The 27,586-nt window shown below is 41.3% G+C and overlaps 2 protein-coding genes across 3 annotated transcripts in view; one reads left to right on the top strand and one right to left on the bottom strand.

Moving 5' to 3' along the window:
* The first annotated feature begins 4,519 nt into the window (after positions 1-4,519).
* Positions 4,520-19,161, top strand: S1PR3 (sphingosine-1-phosphate receptor 3). 2 transcript variants are annotated; one of them, XR_016441246.1, is made up of 3 exons: positions 4,520-4,730; positions 11,976-14,676; positions 15,935-19,161. XR_016441246.1 is itself a non-coding variant. In XM_090038556.1 (2 exons), exon 2 carries the CDS (start codon positions 12,151-12,153, stop codon positions 13,291-13,293), a length of 1,143 nt encoding a protein of 380 aa, XP_089894682.1. In that variant the 5' UTR covers positions 4,520-4,730; positions 11,976-12,150; the 3' UTR covers positions 13,294-19,161. The 2 variants fall into 2 exon arrangements, 1 of the variants encoding a protein (XP_089894682.1); XM_090038556.1 differs by having other exon boundaries at positions 11,976-19,161.
* Positions 19,162-26,237: 7,076 nt separating this feature from the next.
* SHC3 (SHC adaptor protein 3) overlaps positions 26,238-27,586 on the bottom strand; it is a 92,535-nt gene continuing 91,186 nt past the window's right edge. Inside the window, exon 12 of the mRNA XM_090038555.1 lies at positions 26,238-27,107. Within this exon, the coding sequence (XP_089894681.1) occupies positions 26,979-27,107 (129 nt within the window). The 3' untranslated portion in view covers positions 26,238-26,978. The remainder of the gene's footprint in view (positions 27,108-27,586) is intronic.

Raw genomic sequence — 27,586 nt, 5'->3', positions numbered from 1 at the left:
TGAGACAGCATGGCGTGGACAATGTCCCCAACTGCCAAATGCCATCAAATGCCACCAAAGTCCTCACTCCACGGACAAGATCCAGTGGCTCCACAGGCTGTAGGTTGCCACCCCCCATTTTACAGTTTTGAACATTATACCCATTCAGATTGTGGTGAAGGTAATTTTCCTAGCTCATCTCTTTGACCATGTCACCTATCTCTTTCCATCCTCTGTGGGCTCCCTCTTCTCCAATATATTAAACGTAAGCTATTTTTCAAGGCCCTTCACAGTCTTTCCTCACTTGACCTATCATCTCTCATTCCATATCAAGATGTTGACTCCTGCTTCTGATCAGTCCATTGTTCCACCTATTAAATTTGCAAGCAATCACCTTTCTGCTGGCTCTCCAGCTTCCCACCATGCTTGGGAGGAGCTTCCTATAAACAGTTACAGATTCTTCTTTGCTGAAACACTTGCAAAAAAAAATCTGACAGCAGTTAAGATGCTAATGCTGAACCACAGTATACTGACCTACCCTTTCATTATTTTTAGGTACACTTCCATATCCATGTTATCTCTTTCCTTATAGTTAGGTTGTAAACTCTTCAGGTCAGAAATGATCCTTGGTTCTATGTTTGTTCAATGACTTGGACAAGGATGTCCTGACCTCAGACTTTCTAGGAATGGTGGCAGTACAAATAGCATTAATATAGTAACAACAAGAACAACAACGTGTACTGAGACTATTTTGTATCCCTCTGGTTATAAAATAAGGACCCTAAATTACTGTGAGCACAGAGCTCCAAGTGCTGCATAAAACCTCTAAAAATGGCTTTTAAAAGTTTTTTTTTAATACAAGCATATCCAAAAATTAAGATGCAATGTGACAGGAACATCCAGGGCTGAACAACATTGCTGGCTTCCACTAGGAAGCTGAACTTGACTCCTTCCAAAAGAAAGAAATCACCTGTTTCTAGGCCAGCAAAGTCTAAATTAGTATAAACTGTGAGACTTTTAAATCCGTAAATTGAAAGATTTTTAAATCAGTCTAAATTAATATAAACAGTGAGATCAGTATAAACTATGAGATTTTTAAATCAGTCTAAATCAGTATAATCTGTGAGATTTTTATGTAGCAAAACTGTTAATGGTTCCAAATAGATTCTTACCCTTATTTGGCCTCAGTATATAATGCTGAGGAATGAGACACCACATAGTAGAGGAAGAAGATAAGCTGACCACCAACTCCGGTAAGTTGATTTTTCTTAAGCAGGGGAGTGTATGAAATGGGATGTGGTTAGCCATGTTAGTCTGAAGTCTAGAGAAGAAGGCAGGGTAGATTTTCACCTTATAGGCTAGCCATAGTAGATAGCTATATATAGCAAAAACTTTCATGGGCTGAAGCTCACGTCATTAGATGCTGTCTGAAAAAGTTGTGTAAAAGTATGTGAAATCCCTCAGGCACTGGAGATATGGATCAGTGGGTATAATGCAGACACCACTGTGTAGTAAGCTTAGTTAGTACCCTTACCTGTATGATATATTATAGGGGTAGCGGATATAACTTCATAAATACGGTTGCATAAATAAATCCACTAAAATTAGAGCTAAAATCTTTCCTCTTACACATCAAATTAGCAAATCAATCCAGTCACCAAGATGTGTCTCAATATTGTTAGCTGATGCACTAACTATACTGATTTTCATCTTTCAATAAAAGACACAGCTTTAGCAGAGGAAAGATTTTAAAATGCTCCTTTTTAAAAACAACATTCTGGTTTCTTTTCATTAATTTGGGTTCTAATTCAAAAAGTAATTGTTCTTAGGCTTCAAAGTTCGTTCAGTGACTCATCTTTGTATTCTGTCAGACAATGGCTAGGCATAGGCTAAAGCTCTGAGTGAATAGGTTAAGAGGCTGTGAGTGATGCTGTGGTTGCCAATTTGGTGGAATTGCTAGGTGGAGATGAAGTTGAAAAAGAGGAAGAATAGATAGGATTGCAACAGGTAGTGTCCCTCTCTAATAACTCCACACAAATGGGTTCCTGAAGCAACATACAGCATAGTCAGATCACTGGGGCTCCTTATAGGTATGGGGCTCATCCAGACCATGCAGTATGTGGTGCTGCAAACATGTATTAATGCTACATACCACACAATCTGGTGTTCTCTGCACTGCAAGGGCACACTCCCCGAGGTTGCACTGTACTGGGTTGTTTTTTTTTCTGTGTGTTTTTTTGACTACTGGATATCTAGGGGTCAAAAAAACTGTGGGAAAGAAAAAAAACAGAGCAGCACACACTCAGCCAGTGCATGCCACTGGAAAGTGGAGCCGGCCCGCCTGGAGTCACACACCACTGCCAGCCAGGCTCTGCATGGCGGAATCACTGTGGCTACAGCCCCAGGAGGCACCCAGGACCCCAGATAAGGCTGCTGGGACCTGCCCGGTGCTGGTCCCAGCTTTCCCTACTCGACCTGAGGCAACTTGCCGTGTGTCAAAGTGCACGTGGCATGGGCATTCCCTAGGGACAAGTAGCTACAGCGCAAGGTGTACTGCTGCTACTTGTTCCCTGGGAACCAAACATCCACGCATGTCTGGACACACCCATGGAGTCTATTGGTGAATCAGGGTCTACATTTTCAATGTTTTTAGAGCTTAAGAACAACTTAAAACGTGAAATCAAGGGCAATAATACTTTGGTTTGTTTGTGCAGCCAAGTGAAAAATAAAACTAAATCTCCATAACAAATATATCTGTACACTCCTCTTACCAAAGCTTTCTTTTGTTTAATGTCAGAGGGAAGGTATGCTAGCCAAATGCTGGAAATGCCATTTGTTCTGCACTCCTGCTCTGTTTCAGGTTCTAGCTTTCTCATGTCTTGAAACTCTTCCGTTTTCTCCGTGGCTTCCCTTCTCTGCTCGCTCAGTAACACAACTGTGAGCAACAAGGCAGACCAAAGTATGGCACAGCTAAGCACATGGCAAGAGTCCCAGCATGACTTTGCTCAGTTCTAGAGAGTAGACTCCCAAGAAAAATACTGATTTACTGTGGTAGAAGAGAGTTGGCAAGCCTACAAGCCTGGGTGCACTTAGCAAGGAAACTGACTGACTGAAGTGGTTTCTTGCATCACTCAGGTTTGCAAGTTCAACTTATCTGCACAGCAACACTGTTTTTTGGGAAAACCATTTTGACAGATCCACAGATGCCTTGTGTGCTGCTTTGCCCCCGGTTCTAGATTTTCACTTATTTTCCTACATGCTGCTCCTAGTAGAGAAGCCATTTCCAGCTACCTAGCTATTCCTTGATGCAGCCATTGGCAATATGGACCCTGGTAGAAGCCTATAGTGGAAAAAACAAAGATTAAAGTAAACAGAGCAATGACTTGGCTCTGAGCCTCAATAAAAAAAACAAAACAGCTTCCTATACATGCTGTTGCCGCTGTTAGATCTAGGTGCTACTCTAACCCAGTAATCAACAGGACAGGCTGCCCTAGGGGAAATGTGGCTCTTATTCAAAGATGCTAGCAGCTCCCATTTAATACGAACTAGAGAGAGGTTTATTTTTTCCTCCAAAAATATTTGATTCCAGTGCATTTTCATGAAGCTAATGACATTTTCTCTGTCTGCCCCCCCTCCCCTATTTTTCTGCTTCCATTTACTTTACTGGCAGGCACGGGCAATATGGACGATAAGTGACTCTTATGGCATCTGCACAGCCACCAGGCAGCCAGGCTCAGGAGTCCCAGGCACAAGTGCAGGATATTGAGACAAAGTGAAGGAGGATTCAGGCATGGGATTGGGAAGGGGGTGGCCGGGGACAGAGGAGAGGGAGATGAAGTAATGAGGGGGTGGAGGAATGAGGAGAAAGGAGTTGGGGGTGAGAGGGAGGACAGGCCGATGGTTTGGAGGGGCAGGAACATGGGGGACGGGGTGAAGAGGTCAGGGGACAACATGAGGGAGATGAAGTAAAGAGGGGAATGAGAAGGAGAAGGGAGTGGAGGATGGTAGATGGTCCGGAGGGACCCTTTCTCCTCATGGAGACGTGGGGAAGGGGAATAAAGAGGTCAGGGGACAGAGGCGAGGGGGATGAAGCGAAGAGGGGCTGAGGGGGATGAGAAGGAGAAAGAAGTGGGGGTTGCAGGACAGGACATGGTGTGGAGAGTCCACCTCTCCCCGTGGAGACTTGGGGAGGTGGAGTAAAGTGTTCAGGGGACAACGTGAGGGAGATGAAGGCAAGACGAGAAGGAGGGAGTGGGGGCTTGGAGGACGGGAGATGGTCTGGAGGGAGCATCTCTGCCCATGGAGACATGGGGAAGGGGAGTAAAGAGGCCAGGGGACGGAGGGGAGAGAGAGGAGGGGAGTGAGAAGGGGAAAGGAGTGGGCGTGGGAGAACGGGGCTATGGTCTGGCGGGACGGGGGCTGAAGGGAAGGGAGGGGGGAGAAAGGAAAACCCAGCGGCGCGGGCTGGGAGCGGGACCCGGCGGGGGGCTGAAGCGAAGAGGCAGCTCCCGAGGGGGAGCGAGAAGCGGGAGGGGCGGGGAAGGAGGCAGCGGGGCTGGAGGCGGCCGGGAGGAACAAAGCGGCGGGAGGCGGCGGTGGCTCCTCCCCGGCGGGCTGGGCGCCGTCCCGGGCACTGCGCTGGCCGGCCGCGGGGCAGACGCACGGACCGCGGAGCTGGGCTCGCCGGGTCGGCGCTGCAGCCGGAGCCGGGACAGCGCGGGGCGCCCCGCCGGCCGGGCCCGCGGCACAAGGTGAGGGGCTGCGCCGGCGCGGGGCTGCGCGGCGGGCGAGCGGGAAAAGTTTAGCCAGCGCCGCTGCGGGGCACTCCCGGGCCGCGGGGACGGCGCTTGATCCCTGCGGGGCTCCGCCGCCTGGGCCCCGCGCTCCGCGTGTGCGCGGCGCCGGCCCGGGGGCTGCGGCGGCTCGCGGGGCCGCGCACGGGCTGCGGAGGGGTCAGACGCGGCGCAGGGCGCCCGGCGGTGCCCAGGTCCCGCGGCGGGTGCTCCGTCCCCCTCGGGAGGCGCCCCGCTCAGCTGCAGCGGTGGGAGGGCACCGTGCATCTGCCCCCCCGGTCACAGCAGGCGGGCAAACTCCGCGGACAATGCGCCTCCTCCCGCGGAGCCTACAGCGACCTTGCAGGAGCATAGAAACCAGGGCTGAAGGGACCGCCGGAGGGCACGTCTCGTCCAGCGGGTTGAAGTTCGCTTCAGGCTAGACACGAGGGGGAAAAAAATACTTCTTTACTAGCCGAGGGTGGGGAACAGAGGTGGTGCAGTCACCCACCCTGGCCATCTAGTCTTTCCTGCCCACGGGCTGATGATCTGCAAGGTCCCTTCCAGCCTCTAAACCCCCTGCTCTGAGCAGGACCAGCCTCAGCCCCAGCTAGATCATCACAGCCAAGGCTTTGTCTGCCCCATCTTAAAAACCTCCGGGATGGAGCTTCCCGTCCAGTGCTTCACCACCGTGCTAGTGAGAAAAGTTTTCCTTATATCTAACCTAAACATCCCTTGCTGCAACTAGACACCGTTGCTCCTTGTTCTGCCATCTGCCACCACTGAGAACAGTCCAGCTCCATCCTCTTTGGGACCCCACTTCCAGTAGTTGAAGGCTACTATTAAATCCCCCTCCCCTCTCCCCCTCAGTCCTCTCTTCTCCAGACTAAATAAGCCCAGTTCCTTCAGCCTCTCCTTGGAAGTCAATGAGTGAGGCCAGAGGCCACGCTTTCTTAGGGTGAAGTCTTTTATCGGCCCAGCTGGGGAGCCAGCTTTGAAATGTGAGGCATCCAGGAGACCGGATGAAGAAAGTCTTGGATTCCAAACCTGGCCTAACTCTGTCCCAGCTCCATACTTGGTCCAAGAAAAGATCTCACCCTGAGAAATCCTTATTTCCACTCTTGCTAATCCCAGCACTTAACCTACTCCCATATTGATCAATGGCCAGGAACTGTTTTTGCTTTTGAAGGGAAGTGTTTAAGTAGACAACCTCCACCCGAGGAATTGCCTTCCTTATGCTGATAATATGATTGAAGTTGGTTGGGACGGTGCTGTGAACAGCCAGCAGGAGGTGCTGGTTGGGATATGTAGTTGGTGAGCAAATTCTGGGTGTTAGGGTTAGATAATAATTCTGAGGTCATGCCCCTTCTATGATGCAATCTTGAATCCTTTACAAGTAGGATCTGCGATTTAGGTAGCATGTTGACCTAGACAGAATTGTGCTGCAAATGATATAAATCATTGCTGGAAATCACTGTATCGTTATATCTGAATTTATGTCACCTCTTTATTACTTGTCACATTTTATTCCTCAGCAGTTGTTTTTATTGACATTGCTGATGTTTTTACCTGCCATAGGAACGTGTAGAGTTCCAAAGGTTCTTTTAAAAGTTGTACTTCTCCTAAGATATTTATTTTAAATGCAATTCAAGTTGAAAATTGCTTCATCTTTTATAATCTATTCCTTGCCCTGCATGCCATACTTAATTTAATTTCCAAGGTTCTTTCTATTTGATAACCTGAAAAGAATATCTGTTGGCACCACTTCCCCTTTTCTTATATTATTTTTGTTGGCATAATACCTAGAAAACTTGCAAAGGAAATTTCTTTAGTATTTATAATGCAGGCTCAGTGTCATGCTGACTGAATTGTCAGAAGGCTGGTTAAACAGGTAAAGTTATGAAAGACGTTTTGGATTAAAAGAATACTTTCAGTTTGGAAACTTTATATCATGGCACTGTTAATGTTACTTTCTTCCATATCTTTAGCTCTTTGCTTTGACAAGGCCTTTAACTCAAAGAGAAAGTTGAGATCACTGCAAAAACATATGGAAACTGGGAGAAGGAAGGGCATGGGGGATCAGTGGGGCAGAGAAAGGAATAAACGTGGCTTCTTTAAAGCCAACGCTAAAGCAGTTGAGAGCTCCTGTCTGACATATATGAACGTGCTATCCAGAAGAATTCCAAAAGGCAATGCGTTGTCCAAAAGCCATGAGGCCAAGAAAAATAACCATTTATTGAACAGGCTTTCCTAGGCCATAAGTGTGCCAGCACATTCATTTTACATTTGTTGTAACTATATTTTTTTAAAGTTTATTTGAGCAGTCCAAGACATTGTTCTTCAGCAGATGTTTGTTGTCTGAACATGGTTTGTAGCTAGAGCCATTCAATTCTAGACAGAGTGTGGATTAACATTTACTTATGATCTGACAAAGCTTTTTTTGCTCTTAAATTGAACGCTACCAGGGTGTGCCTGACAAATTACACATATTTTCTCATCATCTGGAAAAGATTCTTTAAAAAAGTAAATAGAGAAAAGTTTGGCTCTGTATACATATTCATCCCTTTTCATTCTCCCTTCTTAAAATTGTCATTTGTGGGTAAACTAAATGGCTACATACAGAAAGGAAGGAGACTAGGAATGTAGGGACTGTTTTTTCAGACTCCTTTTTCAAGGTTTTTGTTGCTGCTTGGAATATAGGAATAGGTGGGTTCCAGTGTTAACAACTGAGTTACAGATATAATTGTGTAATGCTGTGTGCCCTTATATGGACAGAAGTAGGAAGAATGAGTATCTCTTAGGCTTCAGTTTTACAAGTACCGAATATCTCTTCTGAGATGTTAGGACCCTTCATCACTCAGTGGGAGTCTTAATTAACACCTTGCAGGACAGACATGATATACAACAGACCAGCTCCTGTCCATATTAAACCCAGCAGTGCAGTCTTGAATCTGACAGTATTAGATTCAGATCCTCGACCTCTCTGGAGTCCATGGAAGCATTACAGAATCGTACTGAGGCCAAAAAGAGTAGCAGTTGGGTAGCATTGTTATGTTAGCACTACACTACTTTCTCTATTCTCAGCTTAAGGAATCTAAGCATGAACGGTCTGACTGAAGTAGGAGGCTGAATACCAGCTCACACAGCCACATTATGTAGTGCTATGCTACTTCTTCAGTTCTCAGCATTGAGGGCACTAAGGTCAGAGGAGGATGCATGACCAGAACATGGCTGTCTTGGTGTTCCCTGTCTAACCTGATTACCAATGGTGCCAGGTAAAGTAACAATGAGGCTGCTATGAATTGCTTTGGTGGGGACCAGTTGGCTTCCAGGAGCACAAAAGTTTTGGAGAATGTAGAGTACAACCATATTTGTCTGCCTGCTTCCCCTCCCTCGCCATTTTTTATTCTTTTAAGATTCCAGGATCAGGTTTATAGTTTGTAAATAAAGTATCTAATTGGGATTAAGAGATTTTTGTAGAATAAGTTTGAAGCAGTGCTGACAAAAAGGTGTCCCATAAAATGCTCTGGGATGGTAACAGTGTCTAGTTAAGATAGTATTCAGGCAACTGAATTAACTAAGCTAACAGACTGTATTGTGCCATTGGTTCTGAAGAATGGAGAGCTTTGCTTAAAGTCCATGTTAAAGTGTGGTAAAAAAAATCCTTTGGAATGTTGATGTGAAAATGTGATACTTTTCAAGCATTTTCCTAAACTGTTTATTACATTATTATAAATATGAACATTAAAAGTTTGTTAGTACGATTCATATTCTCTGAGTCCTGTTAATAACATTATGTGTAGAGCATTTTGGTGTCATCTGTCTTGTTGAAGGGCACTTTTAAAACTCTGCTCGCTGTACTGCCTATCCAATAGACTGTCCAAATAGACTTTTATTGTGATCATATCTCTTTTAATTATATTAAAATATATTTAATTATATTTTAACATATAAAAGGTAGTTAACAATGGAAGCTCTCCTGTGTATTTTCTCCTGATTGAGTAGTCCTTATCTTTCGATGGTGGAAATTGGCAGAGCTTCCTTGTCTTTAATAGTATAAAGCTGCATAATACTACCCTTCTACATAATGTGATAGTTCTGTCCACAAGGTGGTTATTATTATGGTATTTATTTTGTTGAGCATTCTTAAATTACTAAAGCACTAAGTAGGATTCTATAATACATCCATCATCTACTCATTTTAATCATTAAGCCAGGGGCATTGTTGATAAATAGTATCTTCTGTGGTCATCCGTAAGTATGTATTGTATGACAGACAACACTGAGAGTGAACAATTCAGATAGTTTCAGTGCTACACAAGGTGAATTACAGTTGTAGTGAACTGCTTAGGATAAAGTTGTTCTGTTTAAAAATTATAACTTCTGGGAACTTCAGAAGAAACTATTGTCAATCTCAGATCAAAATGATTTGCTTTTATCTTTAATGAAAAAAATGACAAATCACCAAGTTGCAGTGGTGTTTCCTGAGTAATATATCTAACTGATATAGTACCCACCACTATTGCAACTAAAAGTACATTTCCAAAAAGATTTTTAGGGGTATGTCTACAAAGCACAATGTAGATAATTTAAGTGCCTAAATGTGAGAACTGGCTGAAGCTGTCTTAGTAATAGTAAATTTGCCAAAGAATGCAGTGCTAATTGTCACAGATTTGTTCATGAATTTACCAATTTGTCAAATAGTTTTGACTAGAGAAATGAGGGTCTAAGAGGAAGGTTGAGGTGGATAGCTGTGCCCCACCCCTGCCTGACCCCCAGCCCCACTCACACACCCTTTATCCAGTGATTCAGTGGACGTGTATACACATGGACACTTACTAAGCAGTAACCAAAATTACTGCAAAGTAACCAAAATTTACTGCACAGTTCAGGCAGCATCTATACATGCATGGTCATACTGTGCAGTTAATATGGCAATTTATGCCAACTTGGATGTGAATTTGATACCTGCATCATGCAGGTCTCAAATTTAAGCCCAATTAATTACTGCACAGTACCACACATGTAGACACCTTACTGCACAGTAACACTGTGTATGTGGACTGACTTGGGACTAACTTTAGTCCCAAGTCAGTCCACATACAACATTACTGCGCTTTAACACCTCCATGTGTAGATGCTGGCCTAAACCCACTTACTGTACAGTAAGTTACTGTGCAGTGAATTTAAAACACAATAAATGCATATGTAGACATGCCCAGTGGGTCTCAAAATGTTCACACGAGGTGTAGATGCTGTTTCAAGTCCCAGTGCTTGAAAGTATTTGAAACTACAGGTCTCATGTCCCAGGAGAGTGTTCAAATCGTAGAACCGTAGGGCATCCTGGGGTATGTGGAGATGGGGTCTCTCAGTCTCTTCTATTGATACTGCACCACTTTGTAAAAAAAATTGAACTTTCATTAGAGCAGGGCCTGGAATCAGGTTGTCTCACCTCCCATGGGAGAGTGCTACCTACAACCTATGGGGTACTTTAGACTAGGTCTTACTTACCCCTTCTTGTTGGAGGTGTTCCACTGTGTATAAAATCATTAGTGTAAGTAAGGTGGGGAGACCAGGGCAGCAGGCCTAGGTGCCAACCTGAGAGGCATGGAAAAAAAGCAGCCGCTACTATAACCATGTACTCATAATGACACTGGAAGTCACTGCTACCTTCATGCATCCCAGCTGCCTTGAGTGTCAGCTGACTTGTTACTCCTCTGTATAGAATAAATATTAATGGAGTCAGAGAGAGAATGACTCTCTAGCCTGCTGTTTTGGATATTCCTGTGGACAACGGAATACCTACACTTCAGCCCCTGCTCTGATGCACATTTAATTATTTATGCAATGTGGAACAGTTTAGCAATAAAGCTCCCATCCCATCATCCATAAATAATCAGTGGCAGGGAGGTGGAAAAATTGAGTTCAAATCTCCTCAGCCAGAAAAATAAATTTGTGTTGAGTCTACGACATGCTGCGTGATTTCTGTAACCACCAAGCTATTGAATTAAGGTGGAGGGAAAGGGTTACCTTCAGCAGGTTGTGATTCCAGCCTTTCCTTTGCTTTTCTTATCAGTGACCACAAACCAGAAGCTTCATTTTGGGTCAAATAAAAACTTTCATTCAATGCAAAACATTTTCTTTATTTATTCTGGCAAGAGAAAAAGAAAATGTTCCAATTATTTTGAATCAAACCATTCTACTTTTTTTAGCTAAACCAAAAAGTTAATTATTTACTCATCTCTAATAAATATTTTTGAGGCCTATGTGCCAGCCCAACTATTCAGTATCTAAATGCTAAAACTCCCTGCAAAACTACAAGTACTAACCTTACTTCATATTATTTCCCCACAGGCATAAGGTTCACTTGCAGTTTTTTTATGCCATAGTTGAAACAATGAGACCTAGCAGAATCCGTTCTGAATTTATATTACATCAGAGTCCATGGAAAAAAATTAGTGAAGATTCAAAGTCAAAACAACGGAAGGCTAATCAAAGCTGTTTTCTAAAAATATTAATACAGCATTTATTTAAAAGTATTAAATGTGGAAAACTCTTCCATGTATAATGAAAGCAAAAGTAATGTAAATTAGCAGAAAACTTCAGTGCTATGAATGTTATTTTAAGCATTTGTAACTTAAACTTTAGCGTAGTATCACAGGCTTTTGCATTTTGGTAAAACTAGTTATATGCCGTGTTTCTGTCTTTGCTGATATGGGACTCTCAGGGCCACAACATTGTCCCAAGCAAACTTTTAAAAAGCAGGTCTGGTTTTTTTGTTTGTTTAGCAGAGCACATAATGTTTCCACGCATTTATCCCTTCTTAATACCTCCACCCTAAAACCAGGTGTCTTATTATAATTTTTGGATTTTCTTTGTCATCATCACTTTAAACTTGTGCTATGTCCACCATCTGTGCTCCTTCGGTGGCACAGAGACCATAGTAGGATCCAACACTCTGTACTGTGATCTAGAATTATAATCAAATAAAGTATATGACTGAAGTCTTAAGTAGTGGAGAGCTGGCACTCGGGTACCAAATTAACTAAATCCACTGCAAATCCAAACTCAAGTACCCAGTTATATCTAATGTTCCCTTAAATACTTGCAAACTTGAAGTATATTATTGCAGTAGATTGAATGTATTTCATATAAAAACCAGTGATTTATACTGGATAGTGAGGATAATGCCAGTGATTTATATTGCCTTTCTTTTGTTTTCAGAAGCTGGATTTCAATGCCACTACTAAATACTGATATGCAACAATTGCTGAAGCTTGGGTCATCCTCAAGTCACTCAGAGAAGTGCTTTAGGAAGCATGACTTGATCTCCCTCTTGTGGAAAGAAATTGGAAGTGAACATTTGTGATTTGAAAAAAAGCAAAACCAACTAACAATTATGGCAACAACAACTACGCCACCTGCTGCTGCATCCAACCTTCCAGGGAATGATGGAACTGACTTTCTGATCGTGCTACACTACAACTACACAGGAAAACTTACTCTCCGAGAAAAGGCAACAGATAGCATAGACTTTACAACTGTGGCATTTCTGATCATATGTAGCTTCATAGTCTTGGAGAACTTGATGGTGTTAATTGCCATATGGAAAAATAACAAATTTCATAATCGGATGTACTTTTTTATTGGCAATCTAGCACTCTGTGATCTCCTCGCTGGAATTGTTTACAAAGTAAATATTCTTATGTCTGGCAAGAAAACTCTGAGTTTGTCCCGCACAATCTGGTTCATTAGGGAAGGCAGCATGTTTGTTGCCCTTGGAGCTTCTACTTTGAGCTTATTAGCCATAGCCATTGAGAGACATCTGACTATGATTAAAATGAGGCCTTACGATGCAAATAAAAAGTACAGGGTGTTTCTTCTTATTGGAACTTGTTGGCTTATCTCAGTTTCCCTGGGTGCCTTACCAATTCTTGGCTGGAACTGTATTGACAATTTGCCAGATTGCTCAACAATTTTGCCTCTGTATTCTAAGAAATACGTTGCCTTTTGCATAAGTATCTTTATAGCCATTTTGGTGGCTATTGTTATTCTTTATGCACGTATTTACATACTGGTAAAATCCAGTAGCCGTAATGTCACTAATCATAATAACTCGGAGAGATCTATGGCTCTGCTTAGAACAGTTGTGATTGTAGTCGGCGTTTTCATTGCCTGTTGGTCTCCATTATTCATTCTGTTGCTCATAGATGTCGCCTGCAAAGTAAAACAGTGTGCCATTTTATATGCAGCTGACTGGTTTATTGTCTTGGCTGTCCTCAATTCTGCAATGAATCCTATCATCTACACTTTGGCCAGTAAAGAAATGCGCCGGGCTTTCTTCCGTCTTGTTTGTGGCTGTCTAGTGAAGAGCAACGTGGCTAGATCTTTACCTATTCAGCACACCCCTGATCAAAGTCGGAGTAAGTCTAGCAGTAGCAATACCCAGAAGCCAAAAGAGGATTTTCCACAGATTAATGTTCCCACATGTATTAATGAAAAAACTGAATCTTCTTTTCACAATGGAAAGTTCTGCAAATAAAGGACTTTGCAAGTCAAATACTCATCTACAGCTGTTTGGATGAAATTACAGAGTTTATCAGTTTTCAAGCACTTAAATCATAGGGGAAAACACTAACCACTTATTTAACTTTGAGTACCTATTTATCATACAAATCAGCTTGTTTTGGATATTAATTTGGTAAAAGATCTGACTCAGGAAAACTCTATATAGTAGCCAGAGCCCTTGTATATGTAAAGTCTTTGTACGTGTAAAGATGGCATATGTCATATAGATGTGTTTGGCACAGTCTAACTTTAGAATGCATTTAGCTCACCTATACGAAACATCAACGTTCATTAAGCACTGTGGGCTTGATGAATGAATGAAAACATGACCCTGCTTATTGTTAAACTGGACACAGATTAATTACGTTATCCATTGTGTGTTATAATTCTGTACATGTATCTTGCTGTTATTTTAATAGTCTTACATATATGTAGTATAAATAACTGTATATTTGTACATTCCTTTCTTAAATAGTCGTTTTATAGCAAAAGTTTACATTATACTACACATATTATACTATATAATGTAATATAACAGATTATACAAATATGTAGATGCATTTCAAATAGTATGTTTGAAAATGTATGAAGAAATCTGATCTAAGAGGACAAACTAAATATGCAGTATCAACTGAGTAGTTTATCTTACAACCATTACAAGTCCTCAACTTTAAATGCAACAGGCACAACTCTTGCCCTGTAACTAAATTTTAAGCAAATAGTGCTAAATAACCATTAGCATTAAGTAGGTTTGTTATTTAAAGTAATTAAAATGTGACTCAGTAGGACACATATAGCAAGTGTATGTAATTTTACTATGTCTTTACTATTTGCAGTGTTTAAAAATATGTGAAATCTGTGTAAGTATGTATACCTTGTAAATGCACTACATGAACTAACACTCTTCCACTGCAAAACTAAGAAGACATAATTTCAAGTGACAGTAGACAATGTGATCCCCACAGAACTTGTGGAATTCCATCAGGAGCTACTACAACATGGAGCTTTATTAGGTCTTTCTGGGGACAGGTCCAGCCAATGTAACACTGTTTCTGTAGAATCATGTTGCAAGATGGAAAATACGAAATAGCAAGTCCCCACAGAAGGAAAGCAGTCCATGTACAATTATTCCTTCTTCTGTATCTGGAATTACTGTTCTGAAATCCTCTGGATTTGGAAAGCCTTGCTTTGTCCACCCTCCTCGGTATCCCATATCCCCTTCAATGGAGAATTCTACAGGAGACTTCATGGAACAGCTTTGTGGAAGGTTTCCCTACCATTCTTACTCTCTTCAAGTGTATTCTCCATCAGATGGGGCAGCGTGGCTCACTGTGTTCAACATTTGCTTAATATTATGGTATGAATTTGCATAAATCTAGTAAAAGCAATTTAGCATGAGAGATTTATTCACAGGCTGAGAAGCTGGCTCATGATTGTTTTGTGAATTGTACTTTTAAGGCTCAGATTCTCAAAGTGTGTTAGCTGTTCCAAGTCTAATAATGCTCATTATCTTGCAAGCACCTAACTTCCATAGGCCCCTTTAAAAAAATCTCAACTTAAATTTTTCAAACTAAGGGGGAAAAAGCATGATTTTTTATTTACAACTTATAAAAATGGTCCTTATTTTTTCTCTTATATTAGTCAAGTATAGCATCTACATCAAGAATATTTCCAAGTATGTACAGTGTATAAATCATGTAAAGTCTGGAAAAAGGTTTTCTAAATATACTGTTTTACATTTTGGTTATTTTTTCAAGGCAAGAGTCTACTTGTAAATAGGTCAGGAGTGTCCCTTTGATTTTTGTAAAGAGAAATAGCTGAATTTTCAACAGCTGTGAATGATACAAGTAACTATCAAGTGTCTTACACAAAATGGAGACTGCCCCAAGCACTAAATAGTAATTTAGACACTAAATGGAAAGAAAGTCTAGCAAAGCTGAGCTAGAAAACATGTCATGATATAGGAGATGAGCTGTGGATATGAATTGAGTCAAAATGTCTGATTCGCATCTGTATTTGTGCTGTAAATGGAACAACTTACATAGTGGTGTTGTGGTTTCATTCTTTAGACTTCAGAGTGATATTTCAATATACTTCGCGGCCTGGAGAGCTTTCCTGAAACAAGAGTCTTTGCAAAATACTTGCTAAAATTCCAGTGTTCTCTGTTCTTCTAAATGTTTGCTTTTATTAAATGATCAGTCCTTCCAAAAGGCTGGAGTTCCAGGTCTCGCAGATGTGAAGGTCTTCAACAGCGCAACTTCCCTTAGCTTTGGGGCAAACATGGCTGAACCTATCCTGTGCCTCAGCTTAAAGATGTTAGTTATGTTTCCCATACCAAGATTGTAATAAAAAGAAAAATATGTATTAACCAAGGCCCAAACACATGTCCATAAACAAGATTTTTAGGATGCAGGTCCTACTCTTGAATGCTGTTCAGTTAGCCCAAGGTACAAGCAACTGTTTGGAGCCTCGTGGTTCTGCAGCTCTATCCCTTACCCCAAACTCTCTCTTTCCTTCTGACAGTGGATTCAAAGGCAGAGCAAGCTTGCTACTAAAGTTCTTTCTAGCAGCAAAGCCCAACAGTCATTTTACAGTTGTTTCCTATGTTTCTGCAGTCTGGATGAACAATTGATACATGAAGCTGAGACACGCAAATTCCAAAAACCAGCTCCACCCCTCATGGACATTGAAGACACTGCCCATTATGGAACTACTGTAGAAGGGAAAGGCAGGACTACGGAAGACATCATGGGGGTGCAAACAGTATGGACTGGGTGCAGAGAAAGCCCAAAGATTGGCAGTGATGGAGACTCTGTACGCATGGGAGGATACTCCAGCCTTGAAGCTGGAACAAGTGTTTGGAGAGAACTCCATCCCCCTTCCCTTTCCCAATTCCATCCCTGAAATAGATGAGATTTTTTTAGAATGAAGACCAAAGAACCAGGTTATCCATTAGGCCACAATTTGATCAACATCAGTCTCTTGATCTGTAAATGATTTGTCTTATACAGAGAAAAAGTGACAAAACAAACATGTTTTGATAGTGTTGAGATGATATTGTATCTGTGATGGTCCAGGAAATATGAGACAAGAATTTTTGTGAGAGATATTTTTTAGCGAACCAACTATATGGTTGGGATAGACTTAGACAAGCTTTTGAATATGCTGCATTCTTCTTCAGGTGTGTGCCTGTTTTTTCCATCACACCTGAAGAAAAATGCATTGCATTCAATTGGTCCAATAAAAAAGGTATTATTCACAAAAATCCTTGCTTCACATACAAAACAAACACATACTTCACTAGTGTTATTCCATGAATTGGAGTCTTTATTTTTGTTCTGGCCTGCAGAAGAAATGCAAAAGAAAGCACCTGAGGAAAAAGAGCTTTCATAAGAGTCTTTATTGCCAATAGTCTTACAGATTTACAGTATTTTAAATTATTAAGTACCATAGTCATTTTAGAAAACTTTTATCTTTATATCCCAGACTTTGGAACCAGTTATGTAGCAGTCACTTTCAAAGAGTGTAACAAGGTTTTGTGTTTGAGTAGAAAACCTACAGCTAGATTATAAATGTCATGCCTGAAAGCACAGTCTATAAAACAAAAATTAACTAAACGCCATAAACTCTGATTCCACTGTGTTGAACTCAAAGGTAGGTAGGCTTTCCTTCAAACAGTGGGAGCAGGCTTAGACTCATATTTAGGATAAATGCTGGAAGGATTTGCTACGTAGTTGGAAATGTAAACTGCTATACCACAGGAAAGGCACAATTTCCCATTACCGATTTTAATTAGAAATGCAGCATTGGCTAAAAGTTCGCCGTTTGTCAATGGTGGTGATGGTATTGAAAATAAATGCTAGGCATAAAACTCCATTGGCTACCACAAAAGCCAGGAAGTCAGGATTCTTAGAATTGCTGTTTAGCTCCCATTGAGGTGAATTACGTTAGGTAAGCCTGGAATAATGACATTTAACTTCAGAGAGACTTGATTTACATAGATGTAATTCATAGTATAGTTTAGTCAATTGTGGTTTCAGCCTCTATCAGGAACTGGGGCAGCCCTTTCTGGGGTAATGGGCTAGATCAGTGGTTCTCAAACTGTTTAAACTCAAGGTAACCCTCTTTAGGCTCAAGGCACCCCTTCTTAGACTCAAGGCACCGCTCAAAAAATGCCAGCTTAGTTTTCACTCATTTTTTGACTGGGAAAATACTACAATAATTTTTCTGTTGGAAAAAAACTCAGAAATACCAAAACAGGTGAGCTTTAAAAAAATGAATTCTTATTTAAAATCATTGGGTTTATCATGTTGCACACCTAATGGTGCTAATATTGTGGGGCATCCTGTGGCACTCCTGAAGGGATCTCAAGGAACCCCAAGTTGCCACAGCATCTTGGTTGCAAATCACTGAGCTAGACTCAGTAGGTTTTTTCCCTAAAAGTTTTGCCTATATTGTTTGCCCTCCCACAGAATGAGCCATACTGTGGGGCCTGACCACAAACATATCAACACATCTGGTATCTCCACCAGGCCAGGATCTTTCATACAGAGTTCTGCTACCTCCATAAACCTTCCTGACCCCTCCATCTATCTGTCAGCAGAGTTGCAAGGGGCCTCCTTGCCCATAGTGATTTCTGACATCTCCTCTCTGAGAAATCTTCGCAGGAAAGGTATGGTTTTTCTCTGATTATTCCTCTGGGACCAAAGGAAGACTGGGTTAAAGAGCATTAGCCCAATCCTGTCTCCCTTTAACATGGAGTTACGCATTCCCCTCTCCCCAGCACATTCAATTGCCGACCCAGTATCAAGAGCATTATTGAGTGCAGGGCGAGAATGCTGCTGCAGAACTGGGCTAGCGCTACCTTTGCATGTGGGGGAAAATTCCTCTGACAGACCAAGATATAATTTGGCTGGAGTCAGGACCTACTTTTGCATTGCAAAAATGGTATTTGGCAAAACTGCATTCATGACTTTGATTCCTTCTTGGTCTCTTGTAAACCAAAAGTGTTTCTGTGGAAATAAATGGAGCTACTCTGCTGTGAAACCAACACAGCTGAGTTCAAACTCTGTTCCATGTTATTTGGTCCTAGTGCCACTGTAATCTAAGGTTGCAAATAAATGTTGCCCTTTGTGCCTCCATAATAACCTTTTTTATGGTGCCCCAAAGGGAAAGCGATTTGATGCCTATACCATTTCTCACACCACAAATACCCAAATTTGTGGCCTCGATGAAAGGTGGTAATAGTTTCCGCTTCTTTATTGAGACAGATGTCTGTTGGCTTTATTGTGAGAGTACATGCAACTCAGGGCTTGAGGGGTTCAGTCTTTGTGGAAATCTCTGGGCTGTGTCTCTGGGGAACATGTTGGCCATTGTTGGCCATTGTCCACAGCATCAACAGATGGGACAATGGGTCAACATGTTTCACCCAGCAAAGTGGATCAGCACAGCCAATCAACTTCATTTGCTGATGTCTATTTCTAGCATTGCTTACTTGTGGTGATCATTTCATTCTCTCCTGTAATTTTTGCATAAATTGCAAATATGAAAAAAGTGCAACGTTAACTTCTAATCCAACCGCTGGTACTAAAGAATTTCCTAAGAGACAATTTGCTTCTGTAATCAAAGTGGTCACTATTGGTGGACTGACAAAAACATGGCATAGAGTATTTCATAATAGATTTCATTTTGGATTAGAAAAAGTTACAGAGAAAATAAATTCTCACAATATTTCAACACACCACTTGTTTTTCCAAAAAGTACTTTGTGTACGATGCTCAGTCAAAATTATGTCTAAAAAGTAATAAATATCTTGTTAATAAATATTGAATGCACATTTGAATTTTCTGCAGCAAATGTTCACCTTTTCATATGACTTAAGGAAACACGTTTATCTTACAAAAAACAAATTTGGTATGTTTCAAGACTAAGTGGATGATAGCACTTCACTTGGAACAGAAAATGTCATCACACAAATACAGTCACAGAGGAGAAAAGAATTTCACACACTACCTATGATCTTCTTTTTCTTTAACTTGGAAAATACTTTCATTGGTTTATAATGAATATTTTCTGGATGGTGATTCTTACCTCATTGAAAAGAGAGGAGAACTAGGTAGATAAAGCTGTCAAATTTACCCTTCAAATAGATGTTCATGTCATGGATGAGCAAATTTAAAATTCAGCCACTTCATTTCTAATTCTTTAAGGTTATCTCTATTAACTGAGTCCATTTTACTTTCAGAAAGCTGTGTAGCAAAACAGGAGAGTAATTAAGAGTCTTCTGACCCATTTTCAAAGCTCTTTTTGCTAGTCAAGCTAGGGGGCTTTGCAATGTATTGCTTCCTGTACAAGTCTCTAGTTCCAAAACTTTATCTTCTTTTGTGGGGGAAAAAATGTTTTCCAATTTTTTTTTTTAGTGGAAACGCTAGAGCAGCTTGTGCAGAGGAGCAGTGCATATGTCTCATAGGCAAATGGATTTTAGGTGGAGAACAAACCTCATATAATCTCTATGGACAGGGTTTAATTTTACTCTGAGTACGTCAACCAAAACAGCAAATATGCAACTTAGCGAAGATGTACCTACATTGATCTGCAACATGTGGCTCTGTCAGTTGCCTCAAATAGCTACATAAACAAAAATCTGAAACCTAGATTTATATCTCTATGCAATAGCATTCTCAAGTTGCAGAGTCCTGGTATAAATCTACAAGTTTCCTGAGGGTTGTGAATCTGTGCCAGCTCTGAAATGGTGCATTCTTACTTACAAATGTATAAATTCTATTGTGAATAAATTATACCTGGCATCTGGTACCTTAACTGCCAGCAATTATTTTATAATGGTATAAATGTTTATTAATTCCCATTTCATAATAATACAATATGGAGCATGGGGACTATCATACTAAGAAACTTGAGACTGCTATTCCCCAAGGGAAAAAAACCAAACAATAAGCCCCTGGTACAGAACATTTACCTGCCAGATTTCTAGGAAAGCTATTATAATGACTTCCTGCCCCACTCATTTTCTACTCATTCCAACAGCTCAATCCTGCATTCCTTGTGCATGCCTATGTTGAACTTTCACATAGAAAAAGCTCAAGAAAGGAATACAAATTTGTAAAATGGCATAATGAGATACTAATAGTTTTCTTTTGATGCATCTCTTAGAGACAAACAAGACTGAGGGCTGGGGAAAAATAGGAAAAAAGAGGCATCAGCCTCTATATCTAGGGCTTCACTCAGTCAGCTATGTTATCATTTTCTGCTTCCCACAAGACTGCTCAAACAAGCCACAGAGAGCTTGCTACCTGAAGCAGCAGCAGCTCCTATCAGTGGTATCTGTAGGGACTGAAGAACACCATGCTTCAGCGTGAAGCTGTTGTATAGCTGCATTCCTAGATGTGATACAGGGAGTTGAATTGGGGCTTTAGGACCTTCCATAGACAAAGAAGCAACCCACTATGGAAGCTGGTTCTCTTCCTTTTCCTAGGAGTAGTCTGAGTGCCCGAATGCTGCTTCACTGAAGAAGGATACAGGAATCCTTACTGAAGAAAAACTTCTATTGAAATCAGTAACTAATATGTGAGAACCCAAATGCTTCACAGGATTAGGTTCCTTAGCCCCCTGTAAAGATGAGGGTTTGTAAATGAGCCAGGGATATAGATAACCAAAGAAATAGGTGCATGTGATCTATCCAGCTGTTTGCTGCAGCTTTTACTTCAAGGAACACTTCTCCAGTCAGCGGTATAGGACAGCTGGTGTGTGCCAGCTGAGTGGGGAAGCACTACCCTTTGAAGTAAAAGCCCATAGCAAATATTGGAAAGGCTTAATGTGGCAACCCACTGGGAATTCAGCAGAGTGAGAGCCCTTCAAGTCCTGCCATGTCATTTTTATTTCTTTGCTTTATGCCCCTGCCATTTTAAAGTTTCACATTTTAAAAATTTGCTCCAAATTTCTACACCAACTGAAACATTTGATTGAAATGTTGGAGAGAGATCTGAACTTCAGCTGTCAGAAGTAGTGAAGCCAGCTTCACTGTCAACCTTATTCCTATTACATACCTACAGTACAATTAATCTAAAGCATTTAATTTAGTATTTTAGTAGCATAGATTCAATGCATGCCTAGTGCACAGGATTCAAATGATCGTAATATAAACAAAAGTCACTTTGAAGGGGAGATTTAGGTTTTTTAACCATAACATTTAGATTTTGTGCAGAGAGGAAGTGTGCTCTGGTAAGGTAGTGGAAACTTCTTACATACTAAATTACCAACCCGCAACGAAGAAACTGTGGACATTCCAGTGTTACCAGCTCTTGTGAGTTTATCATGAGATCCATAAATGCATTTCTTCATAAAGCCCCAGTTCCTGGAGTCGTGAGATTATGTGAAACTTTCTTCTTTTATTTTATGAACTATAAAGGCCAGAACCAAAAAATAATTTAGGTAGGGTTACTATATTTCCAGTTCTGAAAAAGAAGACACCTGTCAGGGAGACACCTCAATCCCAACTCACAGCCCTTTAACCCTGCCAGTGCCCTTCACTCCCATACTTCAACCCGTCCCTGCTGCTGCCCCTCACTCCAAACCCGCAGTCCCCTGACCCTGCCAGTGCCCCTACCTCTCAACCCACAGTTCCCTACCCCCCAGGCCATGCTGGTGCCCCTCATTTCCCACTTAGAGCCCCATGGCACTGCCAGTGCCCCACACACCTGACCCACAAGTCCCCTGCCTCCCCTGTGCCCTCACTTCCAAGCCACAGCCCCCCCAGCCCTGCCAAAGGAGACCCCAGTTGCCCCCATCTCAACCAAGCCAGAGCGTGGTGACTCCAATTTATGCGGGCATTGGTGGAGCAACTTTGGCCCCAGTGCAGGCTGGAGGGAAAAGGAAGGGAGGCCTGTGACTCTCGCTGCCCTGGACTGAGGCCCCAGCACTGTACCAGGTGGCCTAGCCATGCCCTTGCTCCCTGGCCAGACAGTGTCTTCTGGCCACTCCATCCCTGTGAGCCTGGGCACTGGACCCTGTGCCACTGGCCCAGCCATGGAGCTCCCCACCACCCCCTGCCCACTTCACACACCCTACCACACCGTGCCACACACACACACACACATGCACACACAGCCCTGACACCCCCTATCCACCTCCCCAAACCCCTGACCCTCCAACCACCACTCCTCATAGACTTACCTGCATCCAGCTGTTAAGGTTGCTCGCACCACCCTACCTGGTTGCATACCAGCCACGTGCACATGCACACACATTCACACATGGTGCCCCCTGCCTCCAATTGCCTACCCCCCACTCTCATCAGTGGAGCAGAGAAAAATTCTGGACATTTGTTCAGCTTTCAAAAAACCACCTGGACAGAGCTGGAGGATCCAAAAAGAGGACATGTCCAGGAAAACCCAGATTCCGGCATTCACCTCCAATTTACTTAATCAATGGGGTTTCAGGTACCTAAATAGGATTTAGGTGTCTCCATAAAGTTCCATAGCAAATCACTCACTGTTTCTAATGGCAACAAGATCAGACCCTGAACTTACAGATTTATAGCCTTGCTGTATAATTTTTCATGCACAGTACCAAATCCATCAGAGCAGCAACCAAAGCAGCAGGGACTAGAAAGGTAGCTTTGCATAGTCTTTATGTCCTCCCTTTACCCCCAAAAAGCCTAGAGTCAGATGGAAGTTGATTTGATTCCCAGTCATTTTAAAAGCTTCAGAGGCATGACGTCCACTACAGTCCTTAGGGTCTATCTAGAAACATGGCTTCACCACAGCCCAGAGACACAGCATTGGTATGCACTACCCTTTACCACAGTTCCACATCACCAGGTGACATCTTGAGCCAGGTCGATATGACGGGTTTTCAGCTACTCTCTGCTGTCAGAACATAAGGTAATACAAGGTAAAAATGATATTAGTATGTAATTACAATTGCGGTTACAACAGGTAAGAACTGAACTAAGGGTAGGGGATTTTATATGGTAGCAGATTGGTTGGTAGTTTGTTAAGACTACAGCTGGTAAATTCAGAAACATTTTTTTTTTTTTTTTTTTACAAATTCATTTCAAAACATTTGAAATGCATTCATTCATGCACTCATCTCCCATCACTCCTTTTAGGCCCAGATTGTTCAAACAAAACAAAACATTGTTTATTATGAAATCCTACTTTCTGACAGGAGAATTTGTATCACAAGTCAACAGCAAAAACATGACATCCTTTACTGAAAGATAATAAAAATGGAACCACAGGCAGAAGGCATAGGCTGTACCAGGCCATGCCTAGGGCCTCATTAAAAGATACAATGAGGTCACATTTTCAACTTTTGGGGGAGGGGAGGTTAGTAAAAAAAAAAAAAAAGCATAAAATATGACCTCAATGTAACCAGTACTGGTCTGAACATGCAGACAGTCTAGAATAATAGGTCTGAGAGGCATTGCCTGTCAGAGAGAAGGTGGTGTTACATGTCCAACTTAACACTTGTTAAGTTAATGCATTTAAAATGCAAGCAAACACACATTCAAGCAGTTTAGCTCCTGTTAAGAACGCTTGTGACATTACAAAGTAGTATCCCTTTCAGGCAAAAGTTATCTCCTAACTCCTACTAACTTTAATGGGTCACTATAATCCAATGATTTGCAACTGTTGCAGGTGAATGTGTGACAAGGCATGTTCTGCTAAGGCGCACAGTGGCAGGTCTTTGCCACTGGACAGGGTCATGGGATGCTCCATGTACGGAGGGCCCTAGACTGCCTTGTTTCCGAGTCTTCTTCCACAAGACAACCACACTCAAAAAAGCAAAATAGAGGCTTTTTTCCCCTTAAAATCATCATTGCTCTCAGTCAAAATGCTACTCTGGAGCAGAAGTGCTTCCACATTTTTGCCTTATGGATTCCAACATGGCAACAGGGCTGAAGGACTCAGCCATGCTAGACAGGGCAGTAATCAAGCATCTAAGTACTCCTTCCTTGAGGACCCAGATCCCACCCACACTTCTGTGCTATGCAGAGGAGAAAAGAACTGAAGCAAACAGTTCCCTGCTTCAGAAAACTGCTTTGATCTTATCATCACTGCAAGGAAAATAAGGGGAGAACGCAGTCATAATTCCCCTGCCTCCTAGGAGGCAAGGTAAAGAGGAGTTGCTTTCTCCACATAGTCGCACAGGGAAAGATGGCAAAAAGAATCGGGTTATCACATGCCCTGTGAGGTGGAACTACCCTCTTGCTCTATGGGGAAGTACCGATGGCAACCAGCCTCTACAGCTAGGCAAAAAACATGTCAAGCAGTGGTTAATGGGGAGGTGGGGACTAAGAGAAAAGTTGCTAGGGGATGGGAAAGGGAAAGGAGGAAGATCCAAGAGGAAAGCCAGATTCTTGCATGCCTGGAGGTATTCTTGAAAGAGATCAGCACAGGCTGCAAATTTTATGTGACTAAGGACACAGTGATATAGGAGTTAGGATCCTATGATGGTGCCTGGCAGAAGTAGAACATGGTGAGATGGAGGAGATTAGAGGTAAGAATGTAACTTCAAGCTCCCTGAAAGATTTGCATGTCAGCATTGCCTCTGGAAGGTATTTTCAGGTACTAACTCTGAATCAGCTGCCAGAATGATGGGATTTATGTGTGGGGGGCAAGGGAAAGGTCGTTTTATAGATTGACCCCAACCAAACTTGCAAAACAGTGACTTTTCTATGCTTTATGGCAGAAAATACCAAGAAATTATTTGAGAATTTTAAAACAGCATCCTAGGAATGGTTTCTAAATCAAATCCTGAAGCCAATTGGACACCAATTCAGCAAAGTACTTAAGCAGCTGTCTAAATGTAAGGAGTCTCATCAGCTATTTACCTACCAAATGTCAGGTACTTACTTTGCTGGATCAGGACCTTCATTAGTCAAATCTTCAAACATGGTTTGAGTTTTAGGCTAGGTTTAGCATTAGAACCCACAAAAATATATTCTGTTTGTGGTGAGAATGGTTCAACCTCCAAGGAACCACATGGGAGTTGCACTCATAAAACTGGGCATGCCTACATGTTCATTAATACGCCTTAGAGACTGTGTATTTAGTTTAATACTTCCTTAATAAAGCACTAATTAAATGTGCAGTACCTAAAGTTACTGCACAGTAGCGCAGGCACATGCTTATTTAGTGACGCTTACTGCGCATTAGCCTAATAACACTGCACAGGAGGCTATTAGCACAGTTTTTGCCATGACACACTACTACACAGTGTTATTAGGCCAATGCACAGTAAGTGTCTTGTGTAGATGCACCCTTTGAGAACTAAAATTAGCTCTCCTTAAGTCATAAGCAAAAGCTAAGGTCCTTTCCAAAAACCAAAACTAATTCATGGATTTACTCTGTGTGTGTGTGTGTGTGTGTGTGTGAGAGTGTGTGTGTGTGTGTGAATGTTTGTGTTAGACGGCTTTTCATTGTACATATCTCAATACCAAGAGCTACTGAACTATTTGCCAAAAATGCATCACCAATACGCGTGTATTTTTCCAAAGTGGGCATTAAAAACAACCAATACATTTATTAAAAATATCATTTCCTAAAGGCCAACTTTAAACTGCATCTCAGATAGAGACACCTAAAAATTAAGTAAATCAAAGTTGGGTCTTTTACATGGATTAACATTCTAAGGTTTGATATTTTGTGATTATTCTATTTTTTAAAATTTCAACTGTGTCCCTGACCGGCTGCGTGCATCTTTCACTAAACACATTAAAAAAACAAGCAATTGGAACCCACTTAATCAATATATAACATCTCACAAGTGACTGGCAGTCACTGCACAATTTTTTTTTCACAACAAGTGAACTACTTGTAAATAATTTACTTTGATTTAATTAGATTTAATAAATAAAAGCTGCAGAATAGTGTTATATTATTGTTAGAAAAATTAAATGCATACATCTCAAACACACAGAGATCACACTAAGTCATTGTCAAAGTAAGTTACAAACATCTTGAGCAGCATCATATAAGAATTGAAACAACATCAGAAAGATAAAATGCTTTTGAAATCAGTGACACTAACTAATGCTTTTAAAAACTGTTTCACACTACATTTCCATGTTGGAATACTAGCTCTGAATTTAGTCCCCTCTTCTGGTATTTAATCAATGTAATCCACTTGTTTTCTCCCCATAATTGTGCTTATTAGATAAAACTACAAATATGACTTCCAATATTAGATTTCTCAAGGAAATGAGATCATTGAATTCTATTTTTATCTGAACAATCACAATTGGCATCTTTTCCAATTAAAAACACATGGCACAGAACATTTGTTCCATACCTTCAACAGACTGACTTGAAAAATATAAATATATACTGTATTTATATATAATGCATGTATGTACACTATCAATATTCACATTAAGGAATCGGAACAATTTTATTGAAATTACATTTTAAGAAAGCCTTCTGTCTGTGTTTTCAATCAGACTTCATATCTGAGTAGAGCAGTAAGAATTTTCAAGTAGTACCATATGGGATGGCGCTTCTTAAACCTAAAGGGAACACACGGGTGAGATCTACATATATATATTTATGTATGCATTTTTAATGTACATGGTTTCAGGTTTGCAGTATCCACTGGTTATAGCTTACAGGGTACAAAAGCTGAAAGTGTCATAACGCATCATTGCTTCCTCTCAACTGGTTGCTGGAGGCAGAGCTCACTCCCAGCAGAGACTATTGGCAAATTGTTCTCAAGATGGTGGTTGATGAGATGACTTATGCTGTCAAATATACGGTCTTTAGTACAAACCTTAAAAGAAGAGGATGAAACAGCATACATTAAACAAAAACCAAAAAACATTTCTTTCCTTTAACCTTTTGCTAATATTCTTTGGAATTAAAATGAAATATCATGCATCTCTTTTACTCCATATTTTTGTTTGTGCCTTTTTCCATCAAAGTCAATGGACATTTTGCTGCCCCCAAATTAACTGTTTTCCTGTCTCCAGATTTCTATTTTGCCTGCTATATTTGGAGAAGAGTCCACCATCTTTACTGAGGCTGAATAGGTTCTGCAAAAAAAATTCCATTAAAACTATTTTTCCCCAATGTAAATTTGGGCTTTAATGAAACTTTTTTCTTTTTCTTTTTTTTTAAGTTTCTGCTTTCCTCAAACATTTCCCATTACCACTGAAAAGCCAAACCCCTGAAATCCAAACATTTTACACAAAGCTCTACATTTACATGAACATTTTAGCAACAAGCAGCTTTGGTGCTCCAAATTTTGGG

The sequence above is a fragment of the Crocodylus siamensis genome, chromosome 3 (assembly GCF_052110815.1).
Source record: "Crocodylus siamensis isolate JL-2025a chromosome 3, ASM5211081v1, whole genome shotgun sequence".
NCBI lineage: Eukaryota > Metazoa > Chordata > Crocodylia > Crocodylidae > Crocodylus > Crocodylus siamensis.
The sequence above is the reverse complement of the archived record's forward strand: the minus strand, read 5'-3'. Positions and strand labels throughout refer to the sequence as shown.